The sequence below is a fragment of the Heteronotia binoei genome, chromosome 5 (assembly GCF_032191835.1).
Source record: "Heteronotia binoei isolate CCM8104 ecotype False Entrance Well chromosome 5, APGP_CSIRO_Hbin_v1, whole genome shotgun sequence".
Classification (NCBI taxonomy): domain Eukaryota; kingdom Metazoa; phylum Chordata; class Lepidosauria; order Squamata; family Gekkonidae; genus Heteronotia; species Heteronotia binoei.
Genome location: NC_083227.1, coordinates 118,296,903 through 118,314,604, shown reverse-complemented (window position 1 = coordinate 118,314,604; position 17,702 = coordinate 118,296,903). Strand labels below are relative to the sequence as shown.

The 17,702-nt window shown below is 45.1% G+C and overlaps 1 protein-coding gene across 1 annotated transcript in view; it reads left to right on the top strand.

Annotated features, from left to right (window-relative positions):
* The first annotated feature begins 5,113 nt into the window (after positions 1–5,113).
* NIPAL4 (NIPA like domain containing 4) overlaps positions 5,114–17,702 on the top strand; it is a 63,638-nt gene continuing 51,049 nt past the window's right edge. The window contains exon 1 of the mRNA XM_060240244.1: positions 5,114–5,249. Coding sequence (XP_060096227.1) covers positions 5,204–5,249 — 46 coding nt within the window. The 5' untranslated portion in view covers positions 5,114–5,203. The remainder of the gene's footprint in view (positions 5,250–17,702) is intronic.

The following is a 17,702-nucleotide window of genomic DNA, read 5'->3' as shown; positions in this document are numbered from 1 at the left end:
GTAGTAGTAGTTCTTTATTCACGGTCATCCGACCAGCTTAATACAAACAAAAACAAAATCATAAAAACAAACCCATCACCTCTTACACAAAATTCCTGACTCCTACTATTAGACATATTGTTAAAACTCATAACCAAGATTTACACTCTCAATTTCCCTCCTTTCCAACTGAGCAGCATAACAGAAACGGGCAATCTTAGATGAAACATCAGAATGTCTGTGTTTGGCTGCACCTCTCAACAGCACACAAATTCCCTTTCTGTTTGAAAAGAGAAGGGGTATTATTATATTGTAACTGACTGAACCCACAAATTATCTGAACCCATAAATAACAAATAGTCCAGACAACCTAATATGACTACAGAACATGAAAAACTATTTTCTTTTCCTTCTAGCTGTGTAGACATTGAATAGTTATAATCAGCTTCCCCCAGAAGGAGAGAAACTTAGACTTACCATGCTGCCTGCCACAGCCCTTACTCAATGAAATCACAGGAGCAAAATGGGGGGAAGGAACATTGCACAACACATGCCAGCCTGTGTTCTCCAAATGCTGCAGCCCCCAGTGCTGCCACCTGGCAACTCTAGAGGAGCTACAAGTTTGTGACAGAATTAGGGCCACTGACAACACTCCTAAATCCTCCCATGCTCCCTCTAAGGATATGTAACCTCATTACCCATTTCTGCTGTGAATCTCAGCAGAGGGGGTAAGGGGGTAAAAAGAAATGACATCACTGTCTGTGTCACTATAACATTTGTGAGGAAAATCCAAAAATGAAGTAGGGCAGCTCAAGGAATCCAGAGTTTTCATTGATTCCTAGAGCTACCCTACATCACTTCCACATTTTCACTGGAAGTGATGTAGCAGCACACATGATGTCATTCCCCCCATTTCCTAAATCTAAATCCTCCTGCCAACTGCCAGGTATATCCTGACAACCCTGGATAGAGTATATGCTTTGCATTCAGAAGGCCCTGAGTCTATTTCTTAAATTCTTTAGTTAAAGGATCCTACTTTAAAAGGCCAGAAAACACTTCTACCTTGGGCAGCTGCTTCTAGCTGTCAAATGACCACCACTGCATACCAGTAAGTTTCCACTGGGGAACTCCTATTTTTAGTGCCCCTAAGGCCATTTTCTGGTAAGGTCCACTGCAGCAAAGTGGGAGGAAGGACTCCTGCCTCCCCACCATCACCATTTTTCCAACAGGATGAGTCAAGCAGGCAAATAACACCCCCTGGTGCCATATCAGGCCAGAAAAACAGCAAAGGGGGAAAGACAGGACGAGGTGAGTACAGGAGTGGGCTGCTAGCCAGATGTGTGTGTGTGACCTGCATTTTTTAAGCCGCACAGGCAAAAGCAACAAGCACATGCCATGGAATGGGGTGTGTGTCTCCCCTATTTTAAAGAGTTCTGTGGGAAAGCACCACTGACACTCATTGGTATGTTTAAATGTCGCAGGGGACATGCCCTGTGACAACCAGGGGTGGCCGGCAACATTTCAAATATATTGTACAACAACATTTCTGGCGCCCGCACTTCCCACCTGTAAACTATTGACTTAGGGGGGCCAAAAGTAAAGCGTCTGTTTTTGAAAAGCACACCCGTTGCAAACACAAACCGGTGCAAAAATAGCTACCATTTTACACACACAACTGCACCCTCTCAACAAATAACTGTAGGGGATTGCAAACCAAGGAGCTAGGATTCATGCAAAACTCTATGGCGTTACTGAGTCCCCAGAGAGTTTAATCGAAACGCAACCTGTTGCAACCTGATGTTAAAGGGACACATTACACATATAAGGCTAGCCATGTTCAGTTTTAAAGCCATCAATTTATTCATTGGGTATGTCTCCTCTCCAAACTATGTCCACTTAGAACCGTTGCATCTCCACAATTCTCTAAATAACGTCTGTGTTGCAAAACACGCTTTCCCCAAACAATATGAAGCCTGCTACACCAGAAGCATAGGCTGACCCCCCCCCCTTTTCCCCCTTAGGAAACATCTGGCATTCCTTGGGTGGATCCCTAGCCTCCCATTGGGGACTGTTGCCTCACTCCCCCATAGGAAAACATACAGCATTCATTTTTGTGTGCGCCGGATGTGTGTGGGAGGGGCAGCAGTCACTTTGGAATGTGCCTTGATGATGATAGGGTACCCCTATCTAGTATCTACTACTGCCATAATTGTAATAGCAGCAAAAATAAATTAACTTTTTTTGTGACAAAGACTGCAATTGTGTGCATATGTAATAGAGAATAAATGCCTTCCACATTCAAAAAAGATGTGCACATATGATACTTTGGAAATCTTCATGAATATATAGCATACACCTATGGCTCTTCTGAACACTGACGCAAGCTGCTTCACTTCATATCATTCAAGTGATGTGGAACACATGGAGGATGTTATACTAACTCTGCAGACCTCCTACTTTCTGCAGTTGTGTTTGTTCTTAAATAATAGGAACTTGTTCTGCTATTCTATCACAGTGGTGATCCATACAAGCCACAGGACTGTGTGTGCAGCCATCACATTGCAATGTACATCTGTGACCATACACAAAGATAGAGCTTTCAGTCATTCTAATCTGTATAAACATAAAGCTTCTTTCAACTGTACGCATCCATTGCATGGTATAGGTTTCTGTACTTTCAGATAGTTTTTCTTCTAAGTATCACTCTTATAATCTAAGAATCTTTCCAGACCAGCACATCTGTCATGTCATTTCATTCCATCTCTTGCTATCCAGTATTAATTATTTCATGTTTTCCAATATGCATTTTTCTTCTAAAACTATGCTCTCAGGTTTTTAAAAGTAAATGTATGTGATTGTATATCCACTCATAAAAATCCCAATGGGATGTATTACAGTGGGACAAAAAAAAAAAAAAAGTGGGAAATTTCAAAACAGCAAGTATGCTTCAGCCTTTTTTAGATTTCCCCCCAGAGTCATGGATGGTCATGTCAGAAAATGAAATTATATTTGGGGGGAGGGGAATACACTCCCATAAGGCAGTGTGAAAATGTGCTTATGTAAACCAACCTCAGTAACATGGACTTATATATAAACACTCATACAAAGCGTTTATATATAAATGCTGGCTAACTGATAAATTTGCTCACTATTTATTTGGCTTCCCATCACCGTGCAGTGACAACTGATCTGTAGGTAAGGAGGGGGCAACAGAACTCTCATTGAGCTGAATATGCATGTGTGAAACACTGCCAATTGTACTATAACCCAGGGGTGGCCAACAGTAGCGCTCCAGATGTTTTTTGCCTATAACTACCATCAGCCATGCTGGCTGGGGCTGATGGGAGTTGTAGGCAAAAAACATCTGGAAGAAAACAGAAGGGAATAAAGAAGAAATTGGATTTATATCCTGCCCTACATGCTGAATCTCAGAGCGGTCACAATCAATGTTCCCTCTAAGTTGAGTAAGCGTGAGCTAGCTCACAGATTTTTATCCTCCAGCTCACACTTTTTTGTCTTAGCTCAGGAAAGATGCCCCCAGAGCACAATAATTTATGCAGTAGCTCACAACTTTATTGTCAATAGCTCACAACTTTAATGCCAGTAGCTAACAAAGTAGAATTTTCGCTCACAAGACTACAGTTTAGAGGAAACATTGGTCACAATCTCCTTTTACCTCCCCCTCCCCCCACAACAGACACCCTGTGAGGTAGGTGGGGCTGAGAGAGCTTTTACAGCAGCTGCCCTTTCAAAGACAACTCCTGTGAAAGCTACAGCTGACCCAAGGCCATTCCAGCAGGTGCAAGTGGAGAAGTGGGGAATCAAACCTGGTTCTCCCAGATAAGAGTCCATGTACTTAACCACTACACCAAACTGGCCACACCAAATAGGCACAAATATGATATTAAAAATTATATTCAGAAACCAGTGATGTGTTGCTTATCTAAATGTCACTTCAATAGAATTTAAAAGGAAAATTCAACAGAAAGGATTCATCCCTTCACAAGGACTTTGGATTTCTCATTCACTACAGATGCTAATATTTGCATTGCATTGTCTGTACTCTTTACAGATGTTAGTTTATGTATACCTCTCTAACTTTTTAACTGGATCTGTGTCCTCCACCTTCCCAGATTATATTTTGTTAATCCCCTTTGCCTGTCTATTAAGGGTCAGTGCATACTACATACAATTGAAGCATGGTAACTCATCCTTTAAACTAAGGTACATATAGTTTGAGGGTTTCTAGCAAGGGTATTTCTAGTTGTTCATAAACTAAAAGGGAGACTGTGACTGGGAAGCGCAACCATAAAGGAGCTAAAGAAGATTCTTAAGTGTAAGGATGTGTCACCAGTGACCAAAATCAAGGTAATTCATGCCATAGTATTCCCCCTTACTACTTTTGGGTGTGACAGTGGAACAATAAAAAAAGATGACAGGAAGAAAATAGATTCATTTGAAAGATGGTGTTGGGGGAGAGTTTTACAGATACCATGGGCTGCTGAAAAGACAAGTAAGTGGGTTCCTGATCAAATCAAGCCTGAGCTCTCCCTAGAAGCTAAAATGTGTAAACTGAGGCTATTGTATTTTGGTCACATTATGAAAAAACAGAAGACAATAAGGCTACGAAAAGCTGAAAGCAGCAGGAAAAGTGGAAGATAGTTTGATTCAATCAAGGGAGCCACAGTCCTCGGTTTGCAAGACCCAAGCAAGGCTGCTGACCAAAGGATGCGGGGAGGCTATTAATTAATCCAGTTGGGATTAGTCAGAAGGGACCTGACAGCACAGAACACGCAGGCATTTCTAGACACAGAGAACAGAAAAGGAAAGGCACGGGCCCTTGGGCACCTACACTGTAGAAAGCCAGGTTGCTTGTCTTCTGTAATGAAGGTGTAGCTGGAGCTAGAGGCGCATCGAGCCGGGAAGGGAGAACAAGGAGAAAGGATGACATGGGAGTGGAGCAGCCGGCTGGGGCAGGTGCACCCTTAGTTTTGCCAAGAGCAACTTTCCGGCTCACCACCCGCTAGGGCGAGGCTCGGGCTTCCTCCCTTCGCTGGCGGAGGAGGAGCAGCACAACGGCGGCAGCAGAGCAGCGAAAGGGAGACGATCCGGCTGGCACACACACACACACACACGTCTTCCCGCTCTCCGACAGCGGCCTCGTCTTGGCATCTGCTGCTCGGGGATGCGCTGATCTCTCTTGAGCCTTTGCAGGGACAAGCACATGGAGCGACCGGAGCCGCTCTGGGTGAACAGCAGCTGTTCTAATGGTGAGTGAGGCTGGAATGGAGAATGAAGAGGAAGGACTTGGAGGGGTGACTCTGCTTCCCTTCTTTCCCTCTTCCCAGACTTGGGGCGAGCGCGAGAGAGAAGAGACTTCCACGGCTCAGAGTAAGCCAAGACTTGAGACGGTCAATACCCGGGGCGGGGGGTGGGGTGGGGTGTGCTTGGTCTTTTCCCAGCGCCGACCTGCTTCTGAAAAAACACCGCTCCCGTTCGCTTCTTTCTTGTACATTGGCCTCGGGTGGCTTTTGTTGGGAGCTGTGCTACCTAAAATGACTAACGCATGCCCCGTCGAGAGGGAACGTCATGAATTTAGCCCATTCGCCCCTTATGGCGGTGTAAGGAACCCGGCTGGTTAGCAAAAGGAGGTTTCGGAAGCGGGCGCTTTTTGGATTGGCTGTCTCAGAGGACGCCATGCCTTTTACCCCGCAGCGCAACCTTGTTCCCGGAGAGTCCTTGAGCAAAAGTTTCAAAACCGCAGCTCGTTTTGCAAGACCGTTTTGTTGCTGATCTGGTTTGTTGCCTCGTTCTGTTGTCAGATTTAGAAAGCCCAGAGTGGAATTCTGTGAACGTTCGAATTAAGCCGAAACGGTGATTTTGAGAAACAAGGCTCTGTTGCATTTTATGTTTGGTGAAAAGTGTGTGTGTGTGAGAGAGAGATAGAGAGAGACCCCAAGTGTCTCATGTAGGATTGCCAATTTCCGGGTATGGCCTGGAGTTTTCCTCAAAATACAACTGATCTCCAAGCTACAGAGATCACCTTCCCTGTGTGGAGGAAATAGTAGTTTTGGATGGGAGGCCTATATGGACTGGATACCCTACAGAGCTCCTTCCTCTCCCAAAATTTCTGCCCACTGCAATCTCTATCCCCAAATCTTCAGGAATTTCCAGAGTCAGAGTTGCCAACTCTTCACGAGCTTTCTCCAGTTGCTACCTAATACAATCAAGAAGCAATTTTGCAATGTAGGGCATATGTTGTTTATTTATTGAATTATTCTATAACCCCATCTTTCTCCCAATGGGGACCCAAAACAACTTATTCTCTCCCCAATTTTATCCTTACAACAACCCTGTGGGTTAGGTTAGACTGAGAGAATGTGACTGGCCCAAGATTCCCCAGTGAGCTTCTATGCCACAATATGGGGTCTTCCAGATTTTAGAATGACACTCTAACCCAGGGTGTCAAACTCATTTGTTATGAAGGCCAGATCTGACATAAATGAGACCTAGTCAAGCCAGGCCATGTATGTACCTATTTAAGATTAGGTAGCAGAGATATAAACTTTTTAAAGGACACAGACAAACATGACAAAAGTTTTAAAAAAAACCCCTTAAATCATGCTTAAAAATTAGCACTTGTTGGTCTTAAAGGTGCTTTCTTTGTATTTCTCCCATGGGATCCAGGGAACTGGGCAAAGGAAGCTCTGGAGAAAATCGAGGTTTTGTTCTGTAGCTCCTGTGTGATTGAGCAAGTCTGGCAAAGCAAGTTGAGATGCAGAAGGAAGCAAGAGAGGGAGAAGGAAGCAGACAAGAGGCAGTTGCTCAGGGGCCTGATAGGAGCCCTCTGGGGGTCTGATTCGGCCCCTGGGCAGCATGTTTGACACCCCTGCTCTAACCAATATACCACATCACACCATCACTGGCACAAGGTGATCCTACTGATGATATAGGTACTATGTAGGGTACAGAGCAAAAAGGAAAGAAGAATGGGAGACACATTTTAAATTCCCATAAAGAGACTTGTAAGGCAATGGAAAGAACCACTAAAAGGAATCATTCCCACCCCATCCTGTAGAGTCCTCAGATACCACTGTCTTCAGACATAGCAGTCTTCCTGATGGAGATTATTCTGCTTCTTGTTGTGCTTGGGCATGGGTTTGTTTCTAAGTAAGGTCTCTTGATAGTCATCAGAAGATGCCTGGGTGGGGCCAAGAAGATGACAGAGGCAGGTGGATGAAGGATTTGTTCCAAGAGTGAGCTTGCAAGTATTGTTGCAATGCAAATGTAATAATGTGCAACAAAAGCATTCCCTGATGTCCTTTTCAAAGGGCATAATGGGTGCTTGCAATTCTTAAGGCAGTGTAAGAAAGATGCCTCATCCCCAGCAAACTAAATCCCATAAGTATAAAATTCCGTTTAGGATCAAGAACAGCAAAGAGTCCCGTTGTGCCTGTCAGACTGACAGATCAGTTGTTGTCGTGGACTAGAGCCTACTTTGTCCAATGCCTCTGCTGGAATAAACTGTAAGCACATGGCACCCTACATTTGTTAGTGTTGGAAGCACCACAGCATGTTTTGCTCTTTTAACTTTACAGATGGCTTTTCTAGAAGTTGTTCCTGGCGATTATTTTCAAAAGTACTGAAGTAAATTAGGCAGCCTAGGGATCTACTGCCACCATTAAAATCAAGTGAGTGTATCTCCTTTAATACCTGTGGCTCGACAGAGACCATTTTTACTCTTCTTGGCTGTCATCAACCTGGCAACAGAAGGCACCCCAAAAAGATCTAAAGAAGGTTCTAGAGCAGGGGTGTCAAACACATGGCCTGAGGGCCAAATCAGGCCCCTGGAGGGCTCCTATTGGGCCCCCAAGCAACTGGCTGTTATCTGCTTCCTTCTCCCTCTCTCTTGCTTCCTTCTGCACAACAGCTTGCTTTGCAAGGCTTGTTCAATCATACCAAAGCTAGAGAGTAAAACCTCTATTTTCTCAACTGGCTGAGGCTCCTCCCATCAGGAGGAAGGGGTGGGGGCAGAATTTGCTTTGCCAGGCTCTCTAAATCGCACAGCAGAGCTACTGAGCCAAGCCTCTCTTCCTTCTATTGGCTGAGGCTCCTCCCCTTCCTAGTCCCCTGGAGAAGGAAGGAAAGTGTCAGAGCTTCCTTTGCCCAGTTCCCTGGATCCCATGGGAGAGATACAAAGAAAGCACCTTTGAGACCAACAAGTGGCAATGTTTTAAGCATGTTTTATTTTAAAGGGTTTTTTTTAAAAAAAATCTTTAATTGTGCTTGTGTCCTTTATAAAGTTTATATCTCTATACCTAACCTTAAATAGGTAAAGACATGGCCCTGCCTGACATGGCCAAACCCAACAAGGTCTCATTTATGTCAGATCTGGCCCTCATAACAAATGAGTTTGACACCCCTATTCTAGAGGTTAGACAGATTGATAAAGAGAAGGCAGTCTTTCAGATATCCTTCTTGCTATTTTGAAGATCATATCAAAGCTGTCACCTTGAACTGGCCATGAAGACAACAAATAGCTAGTGCAAATCTTTTGGGATGGATGAGGTAAATCCAGAGTGGTGCTTCTCAGTAATATAAGCTGCCATGTTCTGAACCAATTAAAACTTTCAAACAGTCTTCACTTGCAGCCCCGGGAGCAAGACATTACAGTAAGCAAACCTAGATGTTCCAAGAGGAAGGTTGAATTGCAGATGGCTTTGAGATGGGTTTTTCTTTTAATTTCTTTTTACAAAATAGGGCAAGGTCAGCATTAATGAAATGAGGGTGAACATAGGTGGCTTCTGTGCTCCTGATCTTTCTTTTTGCAGTGTCTTTGCTTTTTGAGGATGTTTTATTGTCAGTCTTAGAGGAAGAAAAAGGCAACATGACATTAGGGCATTGTGTGGACAGTAGGGCTAAGAATTCACCATTTGTTTGCAGGGTTACAAAGACTGGTCTGTATCAGGCAAAGTGCCAGGGTCGGAATACCACGCCATATTTACATTGCTGTAGTTGCAGCATAGTTGCAATTTATTCTTCTTTATTTTGTCATAAATGATCTTATCTTCTTTCTTTCCCCAGTACATCTACTTTCTTCCTTTCTAATTCTAAATTTAAATAATAGTAATGGGGTATGTACCATTTCGCCTGGTTTTAGGTTACCAGCAACTTTTTTTCTGCTTAAGATTTGCATGATAGACAGATTTTGTCAAGTAAATATTTTTCCAGCACTGTAACTCTGTCTTGAGAAGGTTTAGCTACCGCAGTTGTTAAAGACAATGGAGGTAGCATTATGTAATGCTTAGCATGTCAGGCTAGGGCTGGAACAGTTGGGTTCATGCTGCCATGAAGTTCACTTCACTTGTGATCTTATACCAGTCATTTGCTTTCAAACTGACCCACTTCACAAGATTGTTATGAAAATAAAATGGGGTAGAAGGTAGAACTAGATATGCTGCCCTAAATTCCCTGGAGCACATATAAATGGACTGAATGGTCAGAAAACTGGTGACTGTCCTGTCAGGGAAAATGGATGTTCTGTGGGTGGCAGCAGCAAAATCCAGACATTCACACCGAAGTAGCATTCATAAAACAGCAGAAAGGCTGCAGGAAACCCCTGGAAATGCACAAATGCAGTAAAGTATTGTGGGACAGGGTTGTCAAGGGTCCAATTTTGAACTGAATAGTCCAGTATTTGCCTTTTCTGTTCAGTAAATAGGGTTGTCAAGTCTGCATTGGAAAATATCTGGAGACTTTGTGGGTGGATCTGGGAGAGGATGGGGTGAGGGGAGGGGCTTCTGCATGGTACAGTGCCATAGACTGAGTTCACCCTTCAAAGCAGCCATGAAAATAATGAACTTGTAGATGTCCAGTATTTTCTAATTAAGGAAGCCTGCCACCACCATGACCAAGCTTCATGCACATGTTCTTTCTTCCTTCTGAAGTTTGATAAAATGATAGCACCCTTGTCTGCTTGTTCTCCATTGTAGTCAGCAAGATGTGAGAAGAACTGAGTACATCACTCAGCAGCCAGGCAAGATGCTCCCAGAGAAATCTTATTGGCTCAGCTGAAGAAAGCTGGAAAGGGAGGGACTTCTGTGGCCAACCAGTCAGCTTCCCATGTTGGTTCCACATGATTGTGGGGTAGATGGTGACAAAATTGAATTTTCTGAAGAAAAGTGAAAAAGATATTGGGAGTGTCATGGAAGGGGAAAAGGCTGGAGAGGTCAGAGGCAGCGAATTGCTCTGAGGGTGGTATGTGGACAGAGTGTCTGCCTTATATTTTTATGTTTTGTGTAGCCATGGTGACAGCGTATGCTTTATTTCTAATAAGTATTTTCAGACTGCAAGACTATGCACATCTACCCATGAATAAGCGCCACTGAGCTCATCGAGGCTTACTTCTGGGTAAACAATTGTTAGATTTCAGTGGGAGGGTTAAGCATATGCTGTTTCCCTTTCAGGACAATGGGAATTTTAAAATGCTTAGCTTTGGGTGGGTTTTGCATCTTATTATGTCCCCTTTATACTGTGTAAAATATAATTTACTAGATTTTCTGTTAATTTTTATGCCGATTTACTCATTTCTAATTATTTCATTGAGTGTAGACTGCAGTAACCATGTCAGATTGCACTGTATATTATCTTAAATATTATCATGATGTTAGGTTTTTAAAATTTACAAATATGTACAATATAGTTGTGTACAAAACTACAATAATATTGTTAGGCTTTAATATGTCACAAGGCTCCTTAGCCTAGTTCTCACAGATATAGTATACTTGGGTCTGGACTGTACCACTTTCAAATTCAGAATGGAACATCCTTTCATATTCAAAAATAAACAACAAATAGAGAGAGCTAGTGTGGTTTAGAGAGGAAAGGAGCCTCAGCATGGTACAATGCCATAGACTCCACTCTTCAAAGCCATTTCCTCCAGGAGAGCTGATCTCTGCCAGCTAGGGTTGCCAATCCCCAGGTGGGGGCAGGGGATCCCCCGGTTTGGAGGCCCTCCCCCTGCTTCAGGGTCGGCAGAAAGCGGGGGGAGGGGAGGGAAATGTCTGCTGGGAACTCTGTTATTCCCTATAGATTTATTCCCATAGAAAATCATGGAGAATTGATCCGCGGGTATCTGGGGCTCTGGGGGGCTGTTTCTTTGGGTAGAGGCACCACATTTTCAGTATAGCATCTAGTGCCTCTCCCCAAGATACCCCCCAAGTTTCAAAAAGATTGGACTAGGGGGTCCAATTCTATGAGCCCCAAAAGAAGGTGCCCCTATCCTTCATGATTTCCTATGGAAGGAAGGAATTGAAAAGGTGTGCCGTCCCTTTAAATGTGATGGCCAGAACTCCCTATGGAGTTCAATGATGCTTGTCACAGCCTTGATCTTGGCTCCACCCCTAATGTCTCCTGGCTCCACCCCCAAAGTCTCCTGGCTCCACCCCCAAAGTCCCCAGATATTTCTTGAATTGGACTTGGCAACCCTACTGCCAGCTGGAGATCAGCTGTAAAAGCAGGAGATCTCCAGGCCTCCGCCTGGAGGCTGGCAACCATAGAGGGGATAGATGCTTATATAGCCACATTAAGGACTCCTGTAACTTTTGTGAGATCACAGACTCCAAGACATAATTGTGTGTGGGACAAGGGATCAGAGGCTGTGTGAGTGGTTGTTGTGTGAAGCTGATTTAACACTAAACTGTTGTGTGGAAATTGTCAAGGCAGCAGAAATATCCAAAGACAGGGTCAAAATATTAATGGGCCCAACAGACATACAAGTACATGCTGTACAGCAATAGCCAGGGCTGAAGCAAGAAAAGAAACCAAGAGAAGGGGTACCCAGTGTACAATGTCTGTATTGAGGGAAACAGCATGAAAAGAGAAAAGACAAATGCCCAGCATATTGGGAACAATGCGAGGCCTGTGGCAAACCTAACCATTTCCAAAGTCAATGCAGAAACAGGAGGAATCTTCAGAAGCTACAAGTGAGAACAGTAGTCAGTGATGACTCTGAAGGGTATGAAGATGTCCTAAGCCTGAGCCTGGGGTATCCAAACCAGGACTTGCACTTAGTAGGAGACAATAGGAATTCTAACATGTATCCTACTGTGCTGTTTGCTGTTTGCTACTGAGCAAACAGCCAGTTCATTTCCAGCCGGACTGTGGTGCCACTCAGTGTTCCCTCTAAGCTGAGTTAGCGTGAGCTAGCTCAGAGATTTTTAGCCTCCAGCTCACACATTTTTGTTTTAGCTCAGGAAAAAATGGGCCCAGAGTACAACAATTTATGCAGTAGTTCACAGCTTTAATACTAGCAGCTCACAAAGTAGAATTTTTGCTCACAAGACTCTGCAGCTTAGAGAGAACATTGGTGCCACTTGTAATTTGTTGCCATTGACCCACATCGCACCACGTGAACTGGTGCTTTATCATGTATAAGAGCATTCTAAAACCAGTAGGGAAGTGGAGACTTAAAATTCGCAACCCAAAGGATAATAAGCTTTTATCACTTGGAATTTATTATAGTTCAAGATGAAACTCACAGACCACTACTAGGAAGCAGAGCAGTTTAAGCCATGCAACTGATTCAGGTGCAGCATCAGAATATCTTTCATGCAGTGCACTGCAAACCAGTGAACCAAGCCATCTTGCTGGTGTTATTACAGCAATGATAGAGAGTTTGGAGATATCATTCAGGGGAAAGGACAGTTGGCAGGGAAGCTGAAACTTGAGACAGACTCCAGTGTGCAGCCTGTTAGAACCCCTAAACAGAGGGCACCAATAGCACTGGTACAACCACAGAAATAGGAACTGGCCAGCATACAAGCCAAAGGCATAATTGCTCTAATGGATACCAGCACAGCATGAATAAGCAACCTAGATATTGTGCAAAAATTATCGGGGAGGCAGCACATTTGTATTTATCCTTAAACCCTTGAACAGAACATTAAAATGTAGCCATTACCCATTACCAACTGTTAAATAGTGAGTTCAGCCATGGGTAAGATACAACTGTATTTTATTTTGAATCAGACTGCAGAACTCACAGACAAACAGTGAATATATACACTCAGGCAACATCAAACCACACCCATAAGGTCGGCGGGAAACTACCCTATTGGTCTCTCCAGGATCCTATTATTTGCATACTGGAGATACATGCCAGAAGCCTTGATTGGCCGATTCTCAGAGAACGACCAATCAGAGCGTAGGCATTAGTATCCCGGAGGGCAAGCATGCTTTGTTCCAGAACGATGAACAATACATAACACTCCTCCCCTCTAAGTAAGGCACACAATAATATATACATAATGGCACTACAGTCGTAGCAGTATTCAAGGTACATAGTCTTTTTGTGGAGGTGCTCAGCTTCGCTGTGGGTGCCTCAGTGTGGGAGCAGCTGCTGGCTCTGGTGCCGCTGTCAGTTTGTTGGATGGCACAGAGGAAGGTACAGAGTCTGAGTCCAGCTGTGGGCCCTGTTCTGCCAGGTCCAACTGAGGAGTGGAAGGTGTAGGCTCCACCGGGTCAGAGTTCTGCATCGTGGGAGCCACTGGGGGCTTGGTTGGCTCTGGCACAAATGGAGCTGGTGAGGGCTCTGGACCACTGTCAGTCTGGTTGTCACGTTCTGGCCAATGGCACCGGAGTTGGTCAATGCGTCTGCGCCATATGACCCTAATTTTGATAGCCACATGGTAGGAAACCAGTCCGGTTACCTTTACAACTGTGACTGGAAGCCAGACGGGGCCATCACCGAAATTCCGGGTGTAAACAGCATCCCCAGGTTGGAATGCCTGGGCTGCATCCCGTGTTTCTTTTTCTGGCTGGTGGTCCAGAGCTAGATCTAGGTGGAGCCGATCCAGCATTGTGGTGAGGTGGCGGCCCATTAAAAGCTCTGCTGGGCTCCTCTTTAAAGTGCCAGTCCCCTTCCACCATACACTTGAGGGAGTGCTTTGTTGTCCTCACCATATGCCCCACTTGCCCATTAGTGGAGGGGTGGAAAGATGCAACGGATGCCGTTGGTGTTGACAAAATGGTGGAATTCTGCTGATGTGAACACCATCCCGTTGTCAGACACAATGGTGTTGGGCAGTCCATGGGTGGCGAACAGCCGTTGAAGTGCTCTGATCATGACAGCCGATATCATGGCTGACACTGGTACTACTTCTACCCACTCTGAAAATGAGTCCACATCCACAAGGAATGTGTGGCCTTGGAATGGTCCTGCAAAGTCTATGTGGAGTCGTGACCATGGTGTGCGGGCTGACTCCCAATTGTGAACTGGTGCTTGGGGCATTGCTGGGCATTATTCCAGACATGGTTGGCAGGATCGGACCCATGCCTCAATTGCAGAGTCCATGCCAAGCCACCAAATGTATCTTCTTGCCAGAGCCTTCATTCTGACGATGCATGGTGCCCTTCATGCAGTGTCTCCAGAACCTTCTGTTACAGTTTAGGAGGGACGACGACTCTGTTTCCCCAGAGCAGGCACCCCTTGTGGATCGATAGTTCATGTTGGTGTGAGCGATATGCCTGGAACTCTTTGTCAACCTGGCCTGTTGGCCACCCCCTCCACACCCAGTTAAGTACTCGGGCCAAGGTGCGATCTTTTGCTGAGAACACAGCAATGTCAGAGGCATGGAGAGGCAGTTTGGGCATGTCCTCCAGCAGTAGAGTGTCTACGTCAAGAGTGTGCATCAGCGACTGGTCTGGTAAGGGCAGGCAGCTGAGAGCATCAGTGTGCCCCACAGCCTTACCCAGTCAATGACAGAGTGTGTAGTTGTAGGCTCCTAAGGAAACTGGAAGATGAGAGACTGCAGCAAAAGCCTTGCTTTCCTTGGGGCCCAATGCCATGGACGCTTGCCCTCTAGGAGGTGGTGTAGAGGTTATGCCAATGAAGCTTTGTTTGGAAGGAATGCATGGTAAAAATTTAATAGTCCTAAGAACGATTGGAGTTCCTTTTTTGAAGTGGGTGGTGGAGCGTCTTGGATTACCCAAATTTTGGATGTTGTGGGGTGAATGTTGCTCTCATCGATGCGGTACCCTGAAATTCGACTTGAGGCACCCAAAGAAACATTTTTCATGTTGAACTCTTAGGCCCGCTTTCTTGCAGTTTTTTCAATACTTCACAGAGGCAGTCACTCAGCTGCTGTGTTGAACTCCTCGCTATTAGGATGTCATCAAAATATGGAATGACACCTGGTATTCCTCGGACAAGGCCTTCCATCAGTTCTTGGAAAATGCCTGGTACCACACTCACCCCGAACTGTAGACACTTTACTCGGAAAGCCCTGCGGTGCATTACAATCGTCTGGGCTTCATCTGTGGCCTTGTCTACTGGCAGCTGTTGATAGGGCTAGGTCAATTTTGGCAAATGTCTTTCTGCCTTCTAATGATGCCAGAAGATGGCTTACTACTGGAACTGGATATGAGTGCTTCTATTGTGCATTTATAGTCCGCACAAATCCGCACAGTTCTGTTGGGTTTGACTGGAGTTACGATGGGGGTTTCTCATTTCGCATTAGCAACTGATTCCAAAACCCCTTGTTCAATGAGTCAGTCAAGCTTGGTGTTGATTTTTTCCTTGAGTGCAAAGGGCACCTGTCGTGCCTTGAGGCAGGTGGGTGAGACTCTTGAGTCAAGATGCAATGCAATGGGTGGACCTTTGTATTGTCCCAGTGCCCCATCAAACATGTCCCAAAATGCACTGTAGATAGAGTCCAATGGGGACTGCTCGATATGTTGCACACCCGTGACTTGGATGCCCAATGCATCGAACCAGTCTAGCCCCAGCAAGCTCACCTTGGGGCCCTTTGCCACAATCAAATTGAGGGGGCCATAGAAGTCTCTGTACTGTACCTTGAACAACCCGATGCCGGAGATGGGGACTCGCCACCCCTGGTAGTCAAAAAGATGGACCCCACATGTTTCAAGGTGGTGATATTTGGGGCAGATTTGCCAGAAGGTTTCTGCGGATATTATGAAGAGAGCAGAAACAGAGTCCACTTCCATTCCGCATGGAACGCCTTTGATGTTGACAATCACCTTTATTTTTTTCTTTGATTTTAGTTGAATCTTTTCTACTGATGAACAGGAGAACTGTGACACAGTATTGCCCCCTTTGAACATGTAGTGCCCTGTCTGGGTCGCAGGTGGGCGAGGTGATGTCGGCCGTCTGTTTGATTTAGAGCTCCGGCAGGCACAAGCTATGTGCCCAGATTTTCCACAGTCTCTGCAACGGACATTGCAGAATTTACAGTCTCTGCATGGATGTGACCCCCATCGCTCACACAGGGTGTCTCGAATCGTGCAGTAGTGTGCTTGTTTGGATGGTGCCGTTTGGGTATGATGGACGTCGTTGTCCTCGCCGTCTGAAGTTTAGCTTAAGCTCTCTCTGTGGACCGTTTCTGGTTTGGATGCTGGAGCAGAATTTCGTGCCTTCCGGACCTTACATGTTGATTGGTCGGTGGATTCAGCGGCCACAACACATGCCATTTTATAGTCCAAGTCTGTTTTGATGAATAGTTGTTTTTGAAGTTTCTCTTTGAGACCACAAACTAGTCTGTCACATAAGGCTTCCTCCAGATTGGCAAATTCGCACAGGCACGCCGCCTTCCTCAGCGCAGTAACATAGTCAGTGATTGTTTCAGACGATGCCTGGTTGCGCTTGTAGAAAGTGTGGTGGCATGCTGTTCTGGATGGTTGCAGTTCAAAATGGTCACGTAGTGTGGTTTTGATGGTCTCAAACAATGTCGTGTCAAGTTCTGCCGGCACAACAAGGGCTCTTGCTGTGTCAAACGTGGAGTGCCTGCAAACAGTCAGGAACGTAGCTTTAACCTTGGCATCCTCAGTGATGTCATTGGCAGTCAAGTAGTACTGGAACCGAAATATGTAGGAGTTCCAGTCATCATTGGCTGCATAGAACTGGTCGAGGCGGACCTTAGTGGCCATACTGCAAATCACTCAGGAACGTTGATAGCTGTGGTTGTGCTGGGTGGCTGAGGCGACAGTTCCTTGCCAGCAGCATTCATCTGTATGATTTCAGTAGTGATTCAGCTAGCACGGACCTCGGTGCTGCTTAACCAAGCGACCGGCTTGTATTTCAGCTCAGTTTTTTAGGAGTTACATACCCAGGATAATCCCACCTTCGTCGCCAGTGTAAATAGTGAGTTCAGCCATTGGTAAGATACAATTCTATTTTATTTTAAATCAGACTGAGGAACACACAGACAAACAGTGAGTATATACACTCAGGCAACATCAAACCACACCCATAAAGTCGGCGGGAAACCACCCTATTGGTCTCTTCAGGATCCTATTTGCATACTGGAGATACATGCCAGAAGCCTTGATTGGCTGATTCTCAAAGAACGGCCAATCAGAGCGTAGGCATTAGTATCCTGGAGGGCAGATGCATGCTTCATTTCAGAACTATGAACAATACATAACACCAGCTATTGATGATATGGTATGCAACCTGTCCTGTGCTAAGCTTTTCTCAGTTTTTGATGTCAGGAATGGATTTCGGCACATTGGACTGAACACAGAGTCAGGTTATTGAACTACATTTGTGACTCCTTTTGACTGGTATTGTTGGCTACTTTTGCCAGTGAGCATCAGCCCTGCACCAAAAGTGTTCCAGCATAGGCTAAATCAGGACAGTATTCCAGCAATAAAAATAATTGCAGATGATGTTCTGATTGTGGGAGAAAGGGATACAGAAGCACAAG